This window comes from Rhamphochromis longiceps, linkage group LG22 (genome assembly GCF_057381845.1).
Source record: "Rhamphochromis longiceps isolate RC_006_pf linkage group LG22, R_longiceps_female_GT1.1, whole genome shotgun sequence".
Taxonomy (NCBI): Eukaryota; Metazoa; Chordata; class Actinopteri; order Cichliformes; family Cichlidae; genus Rhamphochromis; species Rhamphochromis longiceps.
This window is the reverse complement of record NC_140577.1, coordinates 21,145,083-21,168,210: the sequence shown is the minus strand read 5'-3', so window position 1 is coordinate 21,168,210 and position 23,128 is coordinate 21,145,083. Positions and strand designations below refer to the sequence as shown.

At 43.7% G+C, this 23,128-nt stretch overlaps 2 protein-coding genes across 2 annotated transcripts in view; one reads left to right on the top strand and one right to left on the bottom strand.

The window, feature by feature from the left end:
* Positions 1-18,705, bottom strand: part of ago2 (argonaute RISC catalytic component 2) — a 30,125-nt gene extending 11,420 nt beyond the window's left edge. Inside the window, exons 1-15 of the mRNA XM_085397109.1 lie at positions 18,453-18,705; positions 17,234-17,281; positions 13,041-13,221; positions 12,833-12,953; positions 12,524-12,705; positions 12,289-12,425; positions 12,061-12,195; positions 10,633-10,720; positions 10,158-10,305; positions 9,947-10,066; positions 2,561-2,683; positions 2,313-2,446; positions 1,545-1,729; positions 493-652; positions 284-374 (exon numbers count right to left, since the gene is read on the bottom strand). Of these exons, the coding sequence (XP_085253235.1) occupies positions 284-374; positions 493-652; positions 1,545-1,729; positions 2,313-2,446; positions 2,561-2,683; positions 9,947-10,066; positions 10,158-10,305; positions 10,633-10,720; positions 12,061-12,195; positions 12,289-12,425; positions 12,524-12,705; positions 12,833-12,953; positions 13,041-13,221; positions 17,234-17,281; positions 18,453-18,471 (1,872 nt within the window). The 5' untranslated portion in view covers positions 18,472-18,705. The remainder of the gene's footprint in view (positions 1-283; positions 375-492; positions 653-1,544; positions 1,730-2,312; positions 2,447-2,560; positions 2,684-9,946; positions 10,067-10,157; positions 10,306-10,632; positions 10,721-12,060; positions 12,196-12,288; positions 12,426-12,523; positions 12,706-12,832; positions 12,954-13,040; positions 13,222-17,233; positions 17,282-18,452) is intronic.
* A 2,388-nt stretch (positions 18,706-21,093) lies between these two features.
* On the top strand, positions 21,094-23,128 carry dlx5a (distal-less homeobox 5a). Its single transcript, XM_085395693.1, has 3 exons — positions 21,094-21,742; positions 22,144-22,328; positions 22,558-23,128. The coding sequence occupies exons 1-3, from the start codon at positions 21,385-21,387 to the stop codon at positions 22,870-22,872; spliced, it is 858 nt and encodes a 285-aa protein (XP_085251819.1). The 5' UTR covers positions 21,094-21,384; the 3' UTR covers positions 22,873-23,128.

Here is a 23,128-nt window from a genome sequence, read left to right as displayed (position 1 = left end):
ATGAAAACAAACAAGCAAAAAAACAAAAAAAACAAAAACAAAAACATGACAGACAACTGGACTTTCTCAGTCTATCACATTTTGATGACACTTTGATTAGGATGAGCTTGGAGGTCAAACAGTTTTCTTTCTTGTTTTTGAGGCAGTGATGTCACTGTCCTGTTGCATAATATGTGAAGTGTGTGTTTAAGCTAGAACACAGTATCTTGTTACTCTGTGTCAGTCCACACACACAAAAATATAACATATTGTGAAGGGTAGGTCGTAATGTGTTGTTGCTTACTGCAGCGATAGAGGGCTTTTTTCCATCTCCTGCAGGTGGATGTGTCACATCTGCACCAAGGAAGATCACTGGCTGCTGAAACACCACCGGCCTAGAACAGTAGATGTACATAAAAAAGTTTAACACAATGGCATAGCTTTCATGTGTTGAAAAAATATAAAAGCAACTCATTAGTTTCATGATAAGAATTCACCAGAATTTCCACTAACCTGCCCTGTGGGAGGAGGATGTTGTTAACACCGCCCAGCTTGACATTAATCTTCAAACACAGGTTGGAAAGAGTTTGAGGCGTCGTCTTTTGAACGTTCTTCACTTGCACGCACTGTGTGGCCATGCCAAGAACCGTGTCCCCAACACGTTTCACCTCAGCTAAAAACACATCAGGACAAGGGGGAGATATAATTTGATCTGCTATAATAAAAAATAAAAAAATGGAGTGTTGCACAATCTGCCCCAGACGATTTAGTGCACATAAGTAAGCTGACTAAAAGTATTTTCTACGTAAAGGATAAATGTCTGTTTTATTTATTTATGCACAAATGACTTAAAATAACTAACTTGAAGCTCAAAAATGAAGCGGAGTATATAACTTTTTCTGTAATTTCTTGTGGTTTACTTCTAAAGCAGATACAGAAGCAGTAAAACTTGTTGAGCAGGCAATAGCGCAGCAGCATGTTCAGATACACTAGAAGTGGGGAGTCGTCTTTGAAGTTGCAGCAGAATGCGGTTGGAGTGGTAGGGACTAATTAAAGACCCCCTTCAGGTTCAAGGAGAGTTATAAATAACATGAATAAAACTGTTCCCTGATTTCTGTTCTTTATAAAAGGTTAATGCTTCAGTTATTAATAAGAGTTTAATTATCAAAATGAGATACTTTTGTACAAGTACATGATGCCTAACTTTACCCAAACTCAATCACTTTAACCAACTCTCATTCTCTACAAAGCAGGCTTATACTTTTCACATCTGTTTGTGATGTCACAACTTTAACCACTTAACCTAGATTTAAAGGGAACTCAGAGAAACTCTGAAAACAGCCCTTGAGTGTCAAATTGTTTTACAGAGCTAAATGCAAGCATCCAGGCGAAGCAACAATGACCATACTTGTTTCTGAGTGAAGAGCCACACCAGCGGCTTTTAAAATGGTAAATTTAAACTGCACCTGGCTGGAGAAGCCACAGTGTTTGTTTGTTTGGAAACAATCAAACAAAAATAAATTTCTCAGACAAAATAAATACCATAGTAAAAGAAGATCCCTCACCATAAACGGGTGTCTTCCCTGGTAGGATCACTACCACCAGTTGGAGGCCCTGGTAGGTGTATTTGAGGTGCCTGAACATGGGCTCGACGCTGTCAGCTCCCTGGGCATATTTACAAAAGCAAGGTTGACCTTGGATAGGCATTCCTGCATCTCGAGAGATCTTCCTCAGCTGATCTGTGAAAGCTCTGACAGGTGGAGATCTTGTTAATTTAAAGATAAACGGGTTAAGACACAGTCCTAGTTTAGGTTAGATGACATTTGAGAGCTGCCTGCCTGCCTTAGATACATTGTATGAAGTTTTCAAATTATCCCATTGGACTGCTTTTCCTAACATTTATTTTTAAATTACAGTGAAAGTTTGGTTTTCCAGACTTCAATTAAAAAGGAGCTGGTCAGTCTTGGTGAGTGCCATGAAAAGTCAGGACATACTGACTTGCTTAAATACAAAAATAACATGAATGCAGTAAACAAAGCCTGGCTTACACACTGTAAATACACAGCACAGCTGTATGTAGTTGGCACGTGCTTTTACACAGAACTATATTTGCACAGTAAACTTGGTCAACATTTAACAGAAAAAACAAAAAGGACTGTGTGACTGTGTTTACGCACTTCTGTACAGGACCTACGCTCTGCTTTACAACTTTTTAAACACACCCGGCACCATAAGCCTTAAGCTGTCTACTATCAAACAATAACACGCACACACGATGGCATGACATACATCTGCATATGATAGATAACATACGTTCAATGTATCGCGCTTACTTAAGTAGGAGTTCGGTGCACTGTCTCTGTGGCGCAAAGCAGGCAATGGCCCACACTTTGATCTCAATACCAGTGTGGAACTGCTTGTTCCTCATGTCCCACACTCCCTGGATTGGTGTGGCTATTGCTTTGTTCTGCAAATTGCAATGAGAGCAACATCATAAGTGCTAATCACACCATCCACGATGAAGTTACTTGAATAAAAACGAATAAAGTAATTCATGCATTAAAAGCACATTAACACATACCCTGCCTCCATACAGTATGGAAGGAGCTTGTAGGACACGGCCATTCACTTCCGTCATCTCATCCCGAACCATCACTCCGAACTCACGAACGTAAGGGTCAGCGTTGAAGTTGGCACTCCTCATCTGAATAAACACACACACACTCATTAGCATAATACAGCAAACTTTAAGATTTTAGTCAAGTTATTTATTTTCTTTTATTCATGTTTATTCATTTCATATTAAAGGTAATCTGTATTGTTATTAATGATAATCATAATATTATGTAGGGCTGCTCGATTATGGCAAAAATGATAATCACGATTATTTTCACTGAAATTGAGATCACGATTATTTGACGATATTTATTTAACCCTTTAAGACCTACCATAGAACCAAGTCCACCAGAGCTTATATTATTATTTTTTTTTACATGTTGTAGTGCCATTTGTGGGAGCATTTCAAGTTGCTATACATCAATACAACTGTTATAGCCCATATTTTAATAATATGTATGCATTAAGTCCATAGTAATTACATAAATTGCAAAAAAGCGCAATAAACTACAAAAAAAATTGAAAATCGCTTTTGTTTTGTTTACATATATTTCTACTTGGAGAAATTTAAGAGGCTTATCCCTCAAAACTTTAAATACAATAAAGTTGCAAAAAAATAGTTTCCCACCACAGGAAATTTATTTTGAGTGTCTTCATAGTTTTATTTTGGAGATACAGCAATTTTTATATACTGCAGGAAAAACAAAAAACAATCCTATGATGCAAATTTGCAAAGAAAACAGCATGTGCATCATTTCACTGTGGGAAGTGTTACGAACAGCTGATAGGAACGGCAAAGCGTGTTTCTGGAATATTATGTTTTTGTTCCTGCAAGCGCTTTTTATGCAATTTTTGCAAAGCTATATGTGGAACGAAACCGTGACCGAGGACAAGCTGATGGCATCAGGTGTAAGTACAACTCCTCCGGTTTCATATGCAAAACAAATTATTGCGCTAGCTTACACGGTTCAGGTTCTACAGGGATTTAAAAATAGTTACGCAAAACGGAGCGTGCTGCTCTGACCGGCTTTAAAGGGTTAACAATGACTTTAAAAAAATAATGTAAAATGGTGTGCAACACCACTGAAGTTTTTTTTTTTTTTTAAACTCTCTTTTCAACCAACGGCAGTCACTCTCCAAATAACTTCTGCTTAGCTTTCCGAGCTTCCCTCGGGCCCTCTTAATCAGCGGTCTCCACCCTTTTTTGCGCCACGGACCGGTTTATGCCCGACAATATTTTCACAGACGGCCTTTAAGGTGTCGCGGATAAATGAGGGAGGGGCTACTAATCGGCTCAGTCATTTTTAATGATCGTTGAAAGCCCAGATCGTAATCGTGATTAAAATTCGATTAATTGAGCAGCCCTAATATTATGGACTATGATTGTAAACATTCTATACCAATGAGCAAATTCATCAGCAGTTCACTACAACCATCAATCTCAAAGACTTTTGTTGTCTTTATTAGCAGTCCTTCCAGCACTGGCCTCACTGAACCCATTAATTTTTAAGTTCCCTTTCAGTCGATTCACTCGGTACAACACATAAGTATGGGATATCACGCCCTCGCGTGTCCTGGCTGAAGAAACCTTTATTCACGCCTTTACGGCAGATGACGTGTGATGACACGCGCAAGGCCCCGCCCGCACATATAGCCGCTGCCATCACCGTCATCCCTCAGTTCTTACGCTCTTCACCTCGCTGAGAACACCTCTGCTGAGTTGGGCTAGCTAGCTACTGCTAGTTAGCTCCGTTGTCTGCCAACTTGAACCTAGCTTAACTGCCCCTGTTGGTGTTAGCCTCCACCGCCCAGCTGGTGCGTAGGCTGCCCGCGGAGCGCTATTTTCAAGTTTTTCTTGTGCAGCGTTTCGCTTTGCGTTTTGGGAATGGACTCCAAACCGAAGCGAGCAAAGCAGAAATCTTCTGTTCGCCCCTGTCCTCAGGGATGTGGTTTCTCTTTGCACGACAGCGACCAGCACGATGCCTGCCCTGTCTGCCTGGGGATCGTCCACGCTAGGAGAGCGTTGACGGAGCCCGAAGCTTGTGCGTTTTGTCGCCAGCTCCGACGCTCGACCCTGGAAAGACGGGTGACGTTTGTGGAAAGAGTGCTGGGACGCTCGGCTGTCGCACGGCATGACCCTCTTCTTTCCGAGTCTGGAGCCCCGGCTTCGTCCGAGTCCGAAGACGAAAATTTTCAGGTCGATGTCCCCGCGATTAGCTGGGCTGACCACATGGAATACGTTGACGGGTTAGCCGATGACGGACCGGAACCATGCAGGAGCGCTGACGGGCTTCAGCCTGGGTTGAAGCCCGCCAGCGCTCCCCAGGAAGACGATGACGTGCTGGACATCGGCCTGGACATCCATGGTTTGTCGGAGGATGAGCAGGAGAGCTCATTGTCGACCCAATATGCCGCCGCTGCTGCGCCGGTCGGCCACGATGACACTTCTCTTTTCTCCCTGTTTCGCCGTGCCGCTGAGAAGCTGCAGGTGGACTGGCCCTCTCCTCCACCAGCTCGGAAGCCGTCGCGGTTTGCGGGTTTTTTCCTTCCACCGGAGCCCGCAACGGCCAAAAACTGCCTCCCCATGTTCCCAGACTTTCTCTGCGAGCTAACAGCGTCATGGGACAAACCTCTGTCTACCCGCGTCACTGTGCCCGGCTATGGACAGTACATGGAATTGGACGGCGCCGAGGGAGCTGGTTTAGCTAACCCACCCCCTATGGAGCCGTCTCTGGCTGCTTATCTGGCCCCGTCCCATAACCATGGTGTCGGTGGCCCCGCAACTCTGCCGTCCAAGCACTGCAGATTCTCGGCCTCGCAGCTGGAGAAGATTTATCGGGCTCAGGCCGGCACCGCTCGAGCCATGAGCTCCGTCACCATGCTCCAGACGTACCAAGCAATGTGCCTGGCGGAGCTTGGATCGCTGGTTCCGGAGGACAGCCCGCTGTCACCTCTTCTTAACGAGGTTAGAGTCACCACGGATTACATCCTCCGTGCGTCTCGCTGTGCAGCGCTCTCCCTGGGCAGAGGGATGGCTTCGACAGTGGTGGCGCAGAGGCACCTGTGGCTGACCCTCTCCGACGTCCCTGATAGAGACAGAGCTGTGTATCTGGACGCACCAGTGTCTGCGGCTGGGTTATTCGGACATTCACTTGAAGCCATTCAGGCTAGATTCGATCTGAGGAAGAAGCAGACGGAAGCTCTGCGCGACATCATCCCCAGACGCCAGCCCCAGCCCAAGCCCACTGCTAGCTCTCACAGGCCCGCCGCTCCTCTGACAGCTGGCAAGAGACCGGCGCCCACTGCTGGAGTGGGAGGGCCGCCGGCGAGAGCACGTACTCCGGCCCGAGCTCCACGCCAGTCGGCCTGGGGCAAAGGCCCTCCCCCGGGCCCCCGACGGGACCCGACGCCCAGGAGGAAGAAGCCTCAGCCCTCCTAGCTGTGATTGCGAGTGGGGAAGGGATCCGGCAGCAGGGAGACGCTGCTCTTACCCCTCTGTTGCCGCACAAGAGGTGCCGCTTAAGTTCTGTTCAGGTTGTCAGCCCCAGAAGGCGCTGCACTTCCCTATCGCGGTCTCCCAAGCACATAACCCCTGCACACGGTTCAGATGTGTTGAATGTTCAAGCGACCACATCGAGTGTTCCCGCTGTTTTTCATTGTTATGCCCCGGAAAAGGTGCACCCAACAAAATGTATAAATGTACATGTTCCCATGTTGCAATCAATGAAGAGTGTTGTTTACTCTCAAACAATCTCAAATGCTCAACCTGCAGGCGAAATGAGCCAGGTCAGGCAGGGGATGCAGTCCCCTGCAGACACACTGGGGGGCGACGGCGCCCCGCCGTCAGTGCTGCAGGCCAGCCGGCTGGCTGCTCACTTCCCTCAGTGGCGCGCTTGCGCCCCCTCTCCGTGGGTGCTGCAAACCGTTGCCATGGGTTACCGGTTGCAGTTCCGGGTCAAGCCGCCTCGTTTCCAAAGAGTCGTGAACACGATTGTCAACCCCGAGGCAGCCTTGGTACTCAGAGAGGAAATACAGGCGCTATTACAGAAGAGAGCAATACGGGGGGTCCCCGCTTCGGAGACGGACAAAGGTTGGTACAGCCGTTATTTTGTCATTCCGAAGAAAGGGGGAGGGCTTCGTCCCATCCTCGACCTGCGAGTCTTGAACACGTACCTGCGAACGTACAGGTTCAAGATGCTAACACTCAGACAGCTCCTGAGTGCAGTCGGCCCGGGAGATTGGTTTGCGACAATCGATCTAACAGATGCTTATTTTCATGTCGCTATACACCCGAAACACAGGCAGTTTCTGAGGTTTGCATTCGAGGGCGTAGCCTACGAATACCTAGTGCTGCCGTTCGGGCTGTCGCTCGCTCCCCGCACCTTTACGAAATGTGCCGAGGCAGCGCTAGCGCCCCTCAGGAAGAGGGGCATCCGCATCTTGGCCTACCTGGACGACTGGGCTCTCGTGGCTTGCTCCAGAGAACAGGCGGAGACGCAGCTGTCGCGGGTTCTGTCACACATTCAGACACTGGGGTTCTCTGTGAACTTTCAGAAGAGCTCGCTAATCCCAGGTCAACAGATCGCTTTTCTCGGTCTGGAAATATGCTCTCTTTCCAGCCGCGCACGGTTGTCAGAGCACAGAGTGGCCGCGTTTCATCGCTGCCTCGCTCAATTTCAGCTGGGACGCAGACTGCGTTTCCAGACGATATTGCGCTTGTTGGGCATGATGGCATCTATGATCGCCGTAGTGCCGCTTGGGCTGTTGAAAATGAGAGCGTTTCAACGCTGGACTCTCTCTCACCGTTTGTGTGCTTCGCGTCACCTCCGGAGGAGGCTGCCGGTAACTGCGTCTTGCATGCTAGCTCTCCGTCCTTGGAGGGAGCCCGGGCTACTGCACCAGGGCTCTCGGATTGGGAGGGTGTTGTTTCGCAAGGTGGTGTCCACAGATGCTTCCCTAAGTGGGTGGGGAGCGCTGTGCGAGGGTGCGTCAGTGAGAGGGATCTGGTCCGCGGCTCAGCGCCAGCTGCACATCAACCACTTAGAGCTGTTAGCAGTGTTCTTAGCTCTAAAGCGTTTCCGTCCAGTCCTGCAGGGCCAGCATGTCTTAGTCAGGACGGACAATTCAACAGTGGTGTCTTATATAAACAGGCAGGGAGGAACACGCTCTCTTCCCCTGTTGCAGCTGTCTCGCTCTCTGCTGTTATGGTGCAGTGTTCATTTTCTGACTCTAAGAGCCACCCATGTCCCGGGCCACCTGAACCTGGGGCCGGACCTTCTCTCCAGGGGGGGTCCTCTGGTGAGAGAATGGAGGTTACACCCTTCAATAGTGGCTCAGATTTGGGATCTATTTGGCGAGGCGCAAATAGATCTTTTTGCTTCCAGGGTGAATGCTCACTGCCCCCTGTACTTCTCCATAATCGACCACGATGCACCCTTGGGCTTGGACGCGCTAGCGCACCAATGGCCAGACGTGCTCCTGTATGCATTTCCCCCAGTGGAAATGATATCTCCAATTCTGGAGAGGGTGCGTCGGCATTCCCTCTCTCTGATCCTGGTGGCCCCTTGGTGGCCCGCGAAGTCGTGGTATGCAGAAATAATCAGCCTGCTTGCAGCAAGTCCTTGGCAGCTTCCTCTCCGCAGGGATCTCCTCTCTCAGGCGGGGGGGGAAGTGTTTCATCCGCGCCCGGATCTGTGGCACCTTCATGCTTACCTGCTGAGAGGTTAAACTTGGTTGCTAAGGGTCTGCCACCTAGTGTGGTAGCGACGATTCAGAGCGCCAGGGCCTCGTCTACTAGAGGCTTGTACGCTTACAAATGGCGAGCCTTCGAGCGATGGTGCCAGGACCGCCACACTCTCCCATTTCAGTGCTCTATTGTGGATGTTTTGACATTCCTGCAGGAGCTGTTGGATAAAGGCCTTTCGTTTTCGACGATCAAGGTTTATTTAGCGGCTATATCTGCTTGTCATATCGGTTTTGACGGGGTGACACCAGGTGCGCATCCCCTCGCCGTGCGTTTTCTGAAAGGGGTTCGCCGGCTGAGGCCCGTGCTTAAGTCCAGTGTCCCGGCTTGGGACTTGTCTTTGGTGCTGGAGGCCCTTTGTGGCCCTCCGTTTGAACCCGTTGAGTCGGTAGATATGAAACTTCTTTCGTATAAGACCGCATTACTTCTCGCTTTGGCCTCGGCGAAGCGAGTGGGGGACCTTCATGCGCTGTCTGTGCATCCTGCCTGCACGCAGTTTTCTCCTGATGGCCGCAAGGTCGTATTGCGTCCGAATGCCGCCTATCTTCCCAAGGTCATGCCTGCATCTTATAGTTCAATGGAGTTTGAGTTGCTGAGCTTTTGCTCCCCTCCTTTTGAATCTGAGGAGCAGAGGAGGGTGCATTCTCTTTGTCCGGTGCGTGCGCTACGCACCTACATTGAGCGCACTCGGGATGTGCGTTTGTGTGACCAGTTGTTTGTCTGCTTCGCTAATCCGAATAGAGGTAGAGCTCTGTCCAGACAGAGGCTGTCCCACTGGATTGTAGAAGCTATCTCGCTGGCATACAGCACCGGAGGTTTTGCGTTGCCCCACGGGGTGGGAGCTCATTCCACCAGGGGGATGGCGACCTCATGGGCTCTTTTTAGAGGGGTGCCTGTGGCTGATATTTGTGCAGCGGCTAATTGGGCGTCGCCGCACACTTTTGTGCGGTTTTATCGGTTGGACGTTACAGCCCCTTCGGTGGCTCATGCTGTCCTTTCTGCTGGGTCTACCACTCACTAAGGATGTGGTGGTCCCGTTCCGGTTCGGTGGCTGCTCTGCGGGGCGTGTATATAGGTCCCATACTTATGTGTTGTACCGAGTGAATCGACTGAAAGGGAACGGTTAGTTATGTCTATAACTTCTGTTCCCTGAAGGAGAGGAACGAGGTACAACACAGGGTGGCCCCACTGAGCAGTTGGCTCGGTGAAGAGCGGCTATCGAACTGAGGGATGACGGTGATGGCAGCGGCTATATGTGCGGGCGGGGCCTTGCGCGTGTCATCACACGTCATCTGCCGTAAAGGCGTGAATAAAGGTTTCTTCAGCCAGGACACGCGAGGGCGTGATATCCCATACTTATGTGTTGTACCTCGTTCCTCTCCTTCAGGGAACAGAAGTTATAGACATAACTAACCGTTTATCATGTTGGCAGTGCTTGCTATTGGCCTTAGAACTCTGGGCAAACATCAGTGATGAATCACTTGAGTGTAGCCGTTGGCACAATGTAAACATTCTCTGTTTTCCTTCACTTGTTGTTGCAGGAATGGTGTCAAACTTGTGAAAACTTAAGTTTTAAAAACAGTGTCTGTTACAGTTCATATAACTCACCAGTTTACTAATCTCATCCTGACGATCTGGTGCCGATCTGGCTGTGGCACGGATCATAGTGGAGGTCTGATTGTCTGTCAGCTTTTTGATGCAGCGCTGTCCTGCCACTATGTTACACACCTGGGGCAGACACGCGCAAATCATTTAGAAGAACAAAAAAACAAAAATCTCAAGTCACCTAGCTGGTGAACAAGAGGTTGATGATGCTTACCTCTAGAGGCAGGTAGGTGTGTTTCTGCTCCTGCCCCACCTGTAAACATGGCAGGTGGGGGTATCGCAGGATGAGCTTGTACTTGTCTTTGAAGTACTGAGCTACTGTGCACTCTATAGTTTGGCCATTCTCCTGTTGCAGAGGGAACCTAAAGATTTCCCCCCCCCCAAAAAAAAAAGAAGAAAAAGCATTCAACATGTGAAACCTTTTAAATCTACAGTCAGCAGGAATATTCTTAGACCAGTGTTTCCACAATTTGTACTACTTATAATCACGACAAGTCATCTAGACAGAAAGTTTGGTTTTAAATAGTATTTTGCAGTTAATCTAACAGGGCTAAATGCAGTTATAGGTGATTTTTTTGTTGTTGCTGTTGTAAACCTTTAGCAAACCTCATATTTGAATTTTAAGCATGCTATTTATCTTGTTTTTAAAATTTAATTGAAAAATGATATTTTTAAAAAAGCATTCTTACGTTTGGTGGCTGGCTGGTCTTCTTGTCACGTTGCACACTCTGTACTTCCTCTTCATCTGCCCACAGTGAGTAATCTCAACCTTCAGGCCTGAATAAAGCAATCACAATAAAAGGAAACAAAGGTTGAACATAAACATTTTTGTTAAATAAAATTAAGGGAAAATTCATAACAGCAAACCTAACCAGTCATTTAAATCACCTTCAGCCAACTGAACATGGACACTTTAAAGAAGCTAACAATGGACAAGTAGCTAAAGGCAGCAGCCTCAGTTTGAGCAAAGCAGAAGAGAAGAGAATAATTTTCCTGTTATCTGGTGAAGTTATAAACATACTAGAAAATGATTCAAGTACATTTGTTTGAGCCTGCTTTTTTTGTAAGGTAAACTATGGCTACATTCACACCGCACGCAAAAGCGCATCAAATACGACTTTTTTGACCTTATGCGACCCATATCCGATCATGGTATGACAGTGTGAACAGCACAAATGCGATATTTTCAAATCCGACCGGGGTCACTTTCGTACGTGGTACTGAATCCGATACATATCTGATGTTTTAGAAAGTGATCGCATTAAATCCGTCTTTTACGTCACTGACACAAGACAGACGCCAATTATCAGCGCTGGAGAAGCACCCGAGAAGACATCGCGAACGCCTCCTGGCCATCCAGTGTAGATGTTAGTGAAACTGTTGGGAAGACAACGTTGGAGAAACGTGAACATTTTATTTGTACTGTATAATCTGCAGATTCTGACAGAAATCTGCAACTATCCTTTGAAGCACTGCTCCGCTCTAAAACAGCAATAAGAATAATTATTAGGCCATATGTAAATAACAAAATAACTTTATAACTTAAAGCAAAATTGGGAAACGTAAAGTGCAAAACAAGTCTTTATATTAAGGGCCATCAGTGAAACAATACTGTTTGGTCTGGCTCTAAGCAGAGTGCATTGTGTGTGCCATCTTCTTTGGCACATGCGGGTCACTTTGAGGGTTCACACTAGAGCGCGTTTGCTGTCACATTTTATTTGCAGTGCGAACAGGCAGACGAAAAAATTGGATTTGATCAAAAAAAAATTGAATTGAGCATTAAGACCTGCAGTGTAAACGTAGCCTATGTGAGCTAAAAGGTGTTTGGACAGTAACTAATTTCCACTCAAATATTTGCACCTCTTTACTGTAGCAGAATACTTTAATATGTATGCTGTCAGTTATAGTTGCTAAAAAGAAAATCAGCAGCAGGTAACGCTTAGAGAAAAACCAAAATTGGGAAAAAAAAAACTATTTACAACCTGTATCTGAAGAAAATTGATGAGAAAATAATCTAAAAAAGTATCAGATAAGAATCTGAACTCACAAATAAATGTTTTTTTATACATCAAAGCTCCCAAAATCATTAAAAATATGAGCTCCTACGTTTATCTTACCTTTGATTTCTTTTGTAAATTTCACTCGTTGAGAGTCTGTCAAGGGTTTCTGCTGTTCTTCTATGCTTTTGAAATCCAAGACCTCGCACATAAACTCAATTACAGGTTGGGCTTTGTAGAACGCAGTGGCCGAAACTGAAAGTAATTAGACACAGAGTTTCAGCTTATGGAAAAAGCTCAACTTTAGACACATTTTGCATGAGAAATGAATCTTATTGTGAAAATTACCATCGATGTTGAGCATCATTTTCCAAAGGGACGGCCTGACAGACTGGTGGAAACCAAACCACACCTCTCTCCCTCCACCAAGAGGGTTTGAGCATCCCTCTGAAGGAGTGAAGAAAGAGCGTCCCACTGGGGTATACCTGCAGAAGAAAAGCACCAGCAGAAAGCCAACAGTATTATAAAAGGATAAAATAAAGAGTCAAAACTATAACTGACAATGACAGAAATTCTGATGTACCTCATAGAAGGCAAATGTCTCATGACCACATCCAAGGCTTGAATAGTCTCAAAAGGGACGCTGGGTAGCCGTCCTGACAGTGCCTCATGCAGAGCTTGCAGGCTAACGCAGGACACCCACTTGATGGCTACTTTGAAGCTGCGGTCTTTCCCTTCACCAGGAATAGTTACCTCAAGCTCCACCTGTGTGATCAGTTGGGAGGAAATGAAGAGATACAATGCAGTCATATTGCAGAAATACTCATACTTTTTTTGTTTTGTACTCAAAATAGAGCTTTTACTGTTACAGGTTGATGTGTGGAATACATACTTTGTCTCTGCCTATTGGCAAGGGCATGGCAGTGTAAAGGTTCTTCCTTCCATCATACACCGGCTTTCGATCACCAAAGATCTGTGTTTTAAAGTGCTGGACCATGTGCTCCACAATTTCCCTGAAAAGAAAATGAAATGGACAAATTACCAGCAATGCCCCAGGTAATTATCTGCTGAACAATAATGAAATATCAACAAGGATATACCGATTGACCCTCCGGGGGCATTTTTCAGGCTTGATGTCAATGTCATAATGATAGACCTCCAATTTGGGGATTTCCATCTCAAAAAAGTTAGCCTGGAGCTTGATTGTCCTGCCCATGGTGCCAAAGTCTGGCCGTGATGGTGGCTTGAACACATATTCTGGCACTGGGGAAGATGGGGGATCTAAAACATGTGAATCAAATGAAGCAACAAAATAAATGGTAAGAATGGCATCAAAAAGACCTTTAAGACCCAACCAGCAATAAACTGCCTTATAAACAAAGAGTTGTGGTTGCACATGTAAACGAATTGGAGCATGTTTCACTGATCTAAATCAAACGTAAAACAAAAATCTGCTGTTGGTTTGCATTGCAATTAGTGGTGCAACGGATCACAGTTGATCCCTAATCTGAACCGATCCCACTCCACGGTTCGGGACGCACGTGATCTGAAGATTCGAAAAAAGAAGAAAAAAAAGTATGTGTATGGTGCGCGTGGTCGGTCTGTCAAGCGATAGTTATGGCCAGTGCTAGCAGTCCAAGTGGAGGAGCAGAGGAAATTGCGGTATTTAAGCAGTCCTTTCCTGCCCAGTCCGACCGGGCTAAAGCTATTACAAAAGCTATTGGGGTGTTTAGCTGCAGACGGGAGGCCGTATTCCCTTGTGCAAAACAAGGGGTTTAAACTATGATGAACGTGCTTGAGCCACACTATAATATCCTGTTGCGCGTCCACTTTAGTGGCAAGATCGTTCCAAGCATGTATGAGCAGGAAAAGTTTAAAGTTATGGCTGAACTGTCCCAGGCATCTTCTGTTGCCCTACTACTACAAATGAGTGGACCTCCAGGGCAACGGAAAGCTACGTGACCATGACAGCTCATTATATCACAGCGGAGTGCGATATAATGAGCGGTATGTATTATTGTAGGGTCTACCTTACAATATAAAGCGCCTTGAGGCGACTGTTTTTGTGATTTGGTGCTTTATAAATAAAACTGAATTGAATTGGGTGGTAGATACAAAGCCCTATACTGCCCTATATTGAACCATAATTTTTTTGTTTTTTAATAATTGCGTGGAATGAGTCTTGAGTTGAATGTTTTTAACAGGCAAAAAATACTTCAATAAGTGAATAAGTAAATGTTAATTTTTTGTCTTTTTTCTTTTTTTGCTGATCTGAAAATTGATCCGATACGTGACTTAAAACCGTGATCCGATCCGAACCGTGAGATTTTTGATCCGTTGCACCACTAATTGGAATACACATAATAATGCCTAATAGTGGGTTAGGGTTAGGAAAGAAACAATTGAAAAAATTCTCAGAGATTAGGCATACATAAGCAGTAATAACAGTGTGCATAATGCAGTATGATCATTTTAATCAAGTGATCAAGATGTACTGTAGGGGTAAATAGGTTTTTTGTTTTGTTTTTAAAGTCAGGAGCATCACGAATGTGCACTAACAATATGACTTACCCATCAGCTCTAACTGGCATCATTTCAAGGATATTATATATGCGCTATTTGGAAAATATTATACTAATATTATAATAAAACAGAATGACTCAATTTATAATTTAAACAACACCACATGGTTTTGCAGCTCCAGGACACTGACTTAATTATCCAAATACACTGAATAATCCTCCGAATGTTTGTAGCTTTGCTTCCATCAATTACACTAGGAAAACTAAAAGTGTCACCTGTTGATAAACAGTATCGTAGTATTTGGACCTCCCCAGCTCCAAATCAGAACCAATCTGTTCTTCCTATGCTAGGGCTGCAGCAAATTCAAGTGTGTGCATCTCAATTGATTCAGCATAAAAGGTTCTGTATAAAACTTCTTCCATCTGGTACAACATGTCAGCTGATTTCAGTACTTTCACAAATGGGTACACACCAAAGCTATGTCCACGTGTGCATGGGATTTTTTTTTAACCCTGGAGAACCCATGGGGTCAAATTTGACCCCATGGGTTCTCCAGGGTTAAACGAGGATTTCCCCCATGAAATATAACAAAGTGACATCAAGCGCTGTGATGAACATGCCTAAGCAACATGTGATGATGTAGCCCTAACTGTACAGGAACGCTGGCCAGTTACATACAATAACACGCTTCACAGTCTGATGTCAAAAAACAAAACCGAGGCATGTTGAGAATGTAAGACAAAATGTCAGTTTTCCTCGTCAACACACAAACACAGAAGCACAGTATCTGTGAATCTTCACCCCTGGAAGCAGCAAAGGCTGCTTTGGGTGATCTGAAACAACGTTTACATGTGGACGAAAGTCCAAAACACACAGAAAAACAAATCTATGTTTACAAAACTGTATGTTTGTGAACAGTGGCTGAGGATGGGGGGCAGTGGAGGGGATCTGGGTGACATCTGATACTTTTGCTACTATTAGCAGCTGCAGGATTCAGTGTTTCAGAGAAGTCAAACAAAATTATAAATAATTTATCTGACATCCGCTAACTCTTCATCACACCATCTCTGACCTAGAACCTGACTCATGTAGGGTTTTGAAGACTGAAGCCAATATTGGGGTATTTTAAACTCAAATATATGACTGGTATTTTCATTCTTTCAAACACACAAAAAATTTGTATGTATATTTATTTATTTGCTAGTTTATGCTTTGCCTGACTCTGCTCAGATCAGCTCCTTCTTTCATTTATGGTGACCCAAACACTGTTGCAGGGAAGCTGCAGAGTACCCACTAGCGGACAAGCTATACACCATCAACATTCAGAACGTGTTTGAAAGGGTGTTTCTCTCGCCTGTTCTGTAACTTATCTGATTTTATAATTGCTGATACTGAAAGTTGGCAAATAGCTAAAATTGGCTGAGCAATCGGTTGGACTCTGCTTTAAACATTTAGCCATCACAAAATCAGCCACTGTAAATTTGTGCCTCATCTGCTAACAATCTGTCTAAAACAGTGATAATGGGTGACTTTTCACAAATGTGTTCAGGCTGTCCTAGAAAAATGAAAAAGCACAAGCTGCAGCTGTCATTTTGAACAAGTTTTAGTCAACAGACCGCACAGTTGTGGATGTAGAGCTCATACGGAGTATAAATACACCACTGAATAAATTCTTCAGAGAGCTTCAATTAAAATTTTTTTCAATGTAACTGAAATTACAAAGAAAAAAGACAAAAAAAGGCAACTTGTATAATTTCTTTTTCAAACTTGATTAAAATGCTCAGATTATTTTTCTCATTCATAATTTGACTGTTTTAACTTATCTGCAGTAAGCCTTCTGGGGAATTTAATATTTACTTTTTTAAACAAATTGAGAAAAAAATGTTTCTTCATATTTTCTGATTTCTTTGTTGGAACAAAAATAATAAATAATACAGCTACTTTTCACCTGTGCCTTTATTCACAACAAGTCACCACAGCAGGCAGCTTAACATGTTTGATTTGTCACCTTTTCTTTTTAAATTATGTTTTTGTTTTTTACACTGGATACCCCTTCCTGGCCCATCCCCAAAGGGGTTCTTTTTTCCAAATCAGTAAACCACTACACTATGTAGCCACACTGACAATAATATACAAGTTGATATAAGAAAAACGTTTTTTAATCTCACATTTGTAATTATTTTGATACAGTAGTTGAATTATTCTTATTAATATTAACAACAACAACATTAACACATGTACCAAATCTACATCAAATCACTATATTATACCCTGAAAGATGATTTTAAATGTTAACATTTTTGCAACTTATTGTAGGAGATGCACACAGCTCTCATTATTGCTGGACAAGCTCGGCAATATCTGCAACTTCAGTTATTTCAGTCAGGACACACTCCATTCCCTTCAGTGCATTATCTTTTAGCTCCAGCGCTGTTCATTCAAACAGAAAACCTTTAATAAAGCCTAGCAATATATGGTGGATTTTAATAAGTGCCCTTTAGTTAAGTGCTCTGCACATAAGCGCACAAAATGAGGTGTACTAGTGCTGACTAGTTGAAGAGAAAAGCATCTTCTGTAGACTCTCACTTACAGAATCAAAATACCTATATGCTTTTTGCTGGATGGTGTCACTATCAGGTCCTGTTGTTTTTCAGATGAGTACATATTGTGATGCTTGAAGGATGTGCGAGAAAAAAAATGTTGCCACTTACACTGGACCACTACTAGGGTCAATTTAAAGTGTTAAAGCCCGAATATGGGAAAAGCTTACCAGAGCTTACTGACCCAGTAGAACGAGGTCCCTCAAGCATCTCAGCAGCTACAGAGAACAAAAATAACATGTTATAAATGCTCAAAGATCCGCTCAGTCTGATACACACTGTATTTTAAAATAAAGAGTGACAAATGTGTACACCTAATAACATAGTACAGCCCAGAAACCAAAGATTCCTGCTTAACATAACAAAACCATTTGTTTATGTAGTAAGCAGTAAGAGAGCGCTGCTCATTTATTACACTAGATACATCCCAGCAGGCCTTTCTTATCACTTCCACAGGAGTCTTATCAATAGACACGCAAAAAGTATTGAGCAGCTGGCAATCTAACGGATGAAGCCACCCCTTCCCCCTAGAAATAAACTGCTTCAACACACAGAGTCGTGTTTTGGTTGAACAAAACATCCTCGTTAAAATAACTGCAAGTGGGGAAAAAATTATCCAACATAGTGTTGATGTCGCCTGTACTCTCTTTCATTCCGCCAAAAAAAGCCAGCTGCCAAAAACCCCGAAACGCACACATGAAATACGCATGTATGCAAATCTACACACACAAACACAGCGTCTGTCTGACTAACGACAGGCGGCTCAGTCGCTTAACTATCACTCTACCTAACGTCAAACTTAATCAGACTTCTCCTATATAGTTTAGTGTCTTAAAGCCGGTGTTACACTGAAAATACGATCCGGTGGCGTTAGTGCGTTTATACAGCTGGTGTATTAATGTGACATATGTAAATGTGGCGATTTCAACTGTCAGGCTAATCGTATCCCAGACTGGTGATGAGATTAGGTCGGCCTCGAAATATTGCTTCAACTAGTGTGTTTAGCGCTTCAGTTCGAGAAAATGAATGATATGCGTTTACGTTCGTGTGATTTGTTAAGAAAACATAAGCCAGCCAACCCCCACTTGGTGAAAGTGCAGTGAGTTAACTAAAAACAAGTTCGGGAAACCAGGTGCCGTTGAAGCTAGCGTGGCTAGCGGCAGCTTGTTGTTGGAAGCTAGCTAAGCTTGCCTCTAGTACTAAAACACTTAAAACTGGGACGACACGTTCCTCGTCAAAGCCGTTGTTGAGTTTTATCGTAACGAGTTGGGTGAAGCCGGAACATAGCAAGCACTTCATCGATGCAGCACAGAAAAATGCCGCTCCGTTATCGTCAGTTTTCTTTGGCCGCATCACGTAGCCGATGCTAACGTTAGCCGCAGCACTTACCTCCAGCAGAGGAATACATTTTGTCGACTTTTTTTAAGCGTGTGTCGTGGACGCACAAACACTCCACTTAGTTTTTCGCAGAATTCCACCAAAACTCATCCGTAGTCGAAGTGTATTTATATGTCCAAGTGCAAGGAAGGAAACTCGGTTCTAAAAACAGATATTTAGTTAGCCAAGTGGTAAATATTTGAAGTCTCTCATCCTCGGCTCGGCCCCATCCCCCCAACACGCAAAACGAGAGCCGAGAGAAAAGAGAGCGCAGGGTAAAGAACCACGCGCTTCAAGATGATTCCTTCCCATTCCTTCCGCCTTTGGTCACTTTACTTTAGGTAGTGTATATATTTACATTTGGACTTCTTTTTTTAATCACCCTTTTTTTTTTACAAGATATATGTATTCATCCCATCAGTGTAGTCATGAATGTGGTCAAAAAGCTAGTATCCGCATCAGTCCACGAAATTTGATTCTTTTTTAAAATAAATAAAACACATACTATATAACACATACGTACACACAATATAACACAATTTAGAAAAATCACGTTTCCTATCAGATTTAGTATTTTATTAGCCAAAGTTAACATTTTACACGGTTGCAAACATTTCAAATACGGTTATTTCGACTTGAGGGGAAATATTAACGGTTAGATTTATGCAAAGTGGGGAACTATCTTGCTTTTCGGTGACGTCAGACGCACGCTGCGCGGTCTCAGTAGTGATGCTAATTCAAATCTTTAAAAAAAACCACCACAGAGATCGCTTACCTGGCTTAAAAAACAACATGACTTTTTATAACCTGGCTAAAATACAGGTCTGGTTTAAATACGTACATATATATGTATATAGCCACGAATCTCGGTTTTTAAAAATGTCAACAAGCACAGCAACATACCAAGTAGTTTGTTTCTTCGGCGGAGGAAGCATTTCCGGGGTACCAAAGTTTTTTGTTTTGTTTTTTTATAATACCCATAGCTAGTGCATGGTAATGGATCCACAAAGAAATTCCAACGTTATAGTTCATTATAATATAACGACGGTACATACAGAAGATTTATCAAGCCATGTGATTTTATATTACACGTTGAATTTTACTTATGCTAAAAATTACTTAAACTTTAATTAAGCGGAATGAATGAAATAAAATTAGATGTACACGCTCAAGAAGTGAATTATTGTCTATAGTAACAAAAAAGCTGAAGACGATACACACAGGTAGGTTGTTTCTATTGAATGTTTTTGAATGTGTATGTTTATTTATTATTTGCTCATCCAGATTCCCCATTTTACATCTGACTGGGGTGAAAGAAAAACAATAATAAGAGGGATCCTTCTTCATTGGTCTCTTTAGCGATTGCCACAACCGCCATCTCTTCCTATCCCTTATTTAGCACCCTTTGCCCAGTATATCTACTATCCCTCCACTGCACATGTCCAAACCATCTCAGCCTCGCCTCTTTCTAATTGACTCATTTCTAATCCTGTCCATCCATGGGACATTTAGAGGGTCTATTTAAAATGATATGACTGACATGGAGGGGTGTCACTGTGTAAGCCATTTGTTTATTAATGTGTAGTTATGTATTTATGTCACATTAAATGAATCTGCGTTATTGTTTTCGGGGGCTCTTTCTCTTTCTGTTTTCGGAGAGTAGATAGTGCTGCATGTCTCTTTAACTGTGAGCCTGGTTTCGCGTAGCTGATGCCGTTTAAATTAAATTATTTATTGTATGAGTTGCAGATTTGAGTTATGAAACATGCAGAATGTTTCCGCATGTGTACATCCAGTTAGCAGCACCTGCTGAAACGCCCATGTAGTCTTCCAAAACTTTGAAACAGTTGCAGGCTCTTTTATCAGATTAAACTGTTACCAGTGTCACGTGATTCCCCTTTCCCCGTTAATTTAATCTAATGGGTATATTTTTAATCTGGGCGTCTGGGTTGTGTCAAATTTGAGTGCATTTATGTTATGTTGTGTTGTGGGTTTGCCAAGGTGAACGACGTGCAGCCCCTCGCTTTGTCCTCTTGTCGGCGCTGTTTACCACTGAATGTGTGGGCTGACGGCCGGAGCTCTGGTTTGTGTGCTCGGCAGCATGCTTCAGGAGGGAATAACATGGATTAATATTTAATGAGCCGTTTATTGATGCCGAGCTGTGTAAACAGACCGTGTTTGATTTGCCGATGATGTACAGAATATTTGGCATCATTCATTTGATGCAAGAAAAGCTTTTTTGAAATTTCCATGGGGGTTAGGCTATGTGCCTCTTAAAACGAAAATGAGAATATATATATGTATGTATAAAAAACCCGAGCTCATTGGCTTAAGCTGCTCAGTTTCATGTCTTTGCGATTTTCTTTTATTATTAGATTATTAAATTTGATTCCATGTTTCCATGCGTGACTAGAGCAGCTAGTGAATTCTGTTCTGATAAAAACGCGTAAATAAAGATTAATAAAGACAAGCGTGATAATCGGTGGCTCTTGCAGCACGGGCCTTTTTGGTAATAGGATTTGTCCTTCTAATTTATCCTTCTGATGAATTGGCGACACTTTAATTGCTGCCATTGATTGATAGTATAAAAACACAACAATGCAGCCAACATGCAGCCCGGGTGGCTTCCCCCCTTATAAGAAAGCTGGCGGAGTGAATTGGGTGTAGCTGTGTCTGTGTGCGCCTTGGCCAATGGAACCAGATCCTCCCTGCAGTGCGTAAGAGCGCGATTTAGGATTTAACCAAGTCTTTGCTGTGGGGCTGGCTGCAGTCTTCACCAGAGCCCGACGGCCTGAGAGCCTTTCAACAATGCCAGTGTAGTTTTTTTTTCTACACCGCTCTGGAGACAGACGCTCTCGGTTTTTATTATTGATTTTTTTTTTCTTTCGTGTTTTTTTCCCCTGCTGATTAAATAAAAACGAACCCACGCGCTCTCTCTCGAAGTATGACCGGAGTTTTTGACCGGAGGATCCCGAGTGTGAAATCTGCAGACTTTGAGAGCTCCTTTCAACTCTCCAGCATGCACCATCCGTCTCAGGAATCTCCTACTTTACCCGAATCCTCCGCCACGGATTCTGGCTACTACAGTCCCGCTGGAGGAGTCGCTCACGGCTACTGCTCGCCCAGCTCCACCTCTTACGGGAAGCCTCTGAATGCCTATCAGTACCAGTACCCGGGTGTAAACGGATCTGCTGGAAATTACTCGACAAAATCCTACACAGATTACAGCTCCTACACGACCCCCTCCTACCACCAGTATGCTGGGACTTACAGCAGAGTGCAAGCCCAGCCGAGTCCACAAGGTACGGGCCTAACATTTTATATTTTAATAAAAGCAGATTGTTAGAGGGTTATGAAGAAAAAATAAATATATGGTTGGTTTTTTAAATTTTTTATCCAGGTTTACCATTTCGTCGACTGCTGATTTGCACTAAAGGTCTATAAATGCGTAATTAAAAGAAAAAATGCAAATGCATGCTTCAAATTATTTCATTTAAGTCCATTTAAAGGAACCACTTACTTTCCTTTTAGTTGGACTGAAATGCATCTGGTCCATAAAAATGTATGTTTTTTTGTTATTACTGTTATTTTAATACATCTGAACGATGACACACACACACGTAATAGATAAATTCCGATAATGCGGTTTTGGGGGAAATGGATACATGGTTATACACGGTTTTGTTTTTTTGTTTTTTAATAGAAAAAGAGATAAGCGAGCCTGAGGTGAGGATGGTGAATGGCAAGCCGAAGAAAGTGAGAAAACCCCGGACAATCTACTCCAGCTTCCAGCTGGCCGCCTTGCAGAGGCGGTTTCAGAACACACAGTACCTGGCGCTGCCGGAGAGAGCCGAACTGGCCGCCTCGCTGGGGCTAACGCAAACACAGGTGGGATTTTCGATGAAAAATACATCTCAGATCTCTCAAATCACTTTTAATTTGGAAGAAATTATCGTGTTTTAAGTGTTTCAAATGTTGAGAATAAAATAATGATTTTGCGATGTTTTCTGGCTTTCTTTGTGCGCTTTTACGCAAGGAGCGTTTTTTAAGCTCCATTTGTTTTTGAGGTGATTTCGGAAGTAATCATAATAATAATGCGATTTTTGGCTCCTTACAGGTGAAAATTTGGTTCCAAAACAGAAGATCAAAGATGAAGAAGATCATGAAAAACGGCGAGCTTCCCCCGGAACACAGCCCCAGCTCCAGCGACCCCATGGCCTGCAACTCTCCACAGTCCCCGGCCGTCTGGGACACACAGGGTCCCTCCAGGCCGCACAGTCTACAGCCACAAAGCATCAACACGACGGCTTCTAACTTTTTGGAAAACACGGGGTCATGGTACACCTCAGCCGGCAGCTCCATGATTTCCCACCTGCAGACCCCTAACTCAATACAGCATTCGTTGGCTCTTGGAGCGGGGACGTTATATTGAAAAAAAAGAAAAGAAAGAAAACTACACTAAACAAAAAACAAACCTATTGTTGATTTCATTTCCCCCTCCTTCTATGGGACTCGTGTTCAAATTTCAGAGGAATATGCAATGTATTTGATGGCAGTCATAGAAGAAACGTGTAAAATGTGTAAATGTGTGCATGTAATTTATTGCATTTTGGAAGACTATTAAACGTTTAAATGGACAATGGAACTTTGAACCCCACCCCCCTGCCTCCCTGCAGTCTCTTGTTATT

Excerpts from the sequence above, each read along its gene's own strand:
- dlx5a (XM_085395693.1), top strand. The coding sequence starts at position 21,385 with ATGACCGGAGTTTTTGACCGGAGGATCCCGAGTGTGAAATCTGCAGAC. Across the intron at positions 21,743-22,143 it reads AGCCCAGCCGAGTCCACAAG|AAAAAGAGATAAGCGAGCCT; the intron begins GTACGGGCCTAA and ends GTTTTTTAATAG. Across the intron at positions 22,329-22,557 it reads TGGGGCTAACGCAAACACAG|GTGAAAATTTGGTTCCAAAA; the intron begins GTGGGATTTTCG and ends GGCTCCTTACAG.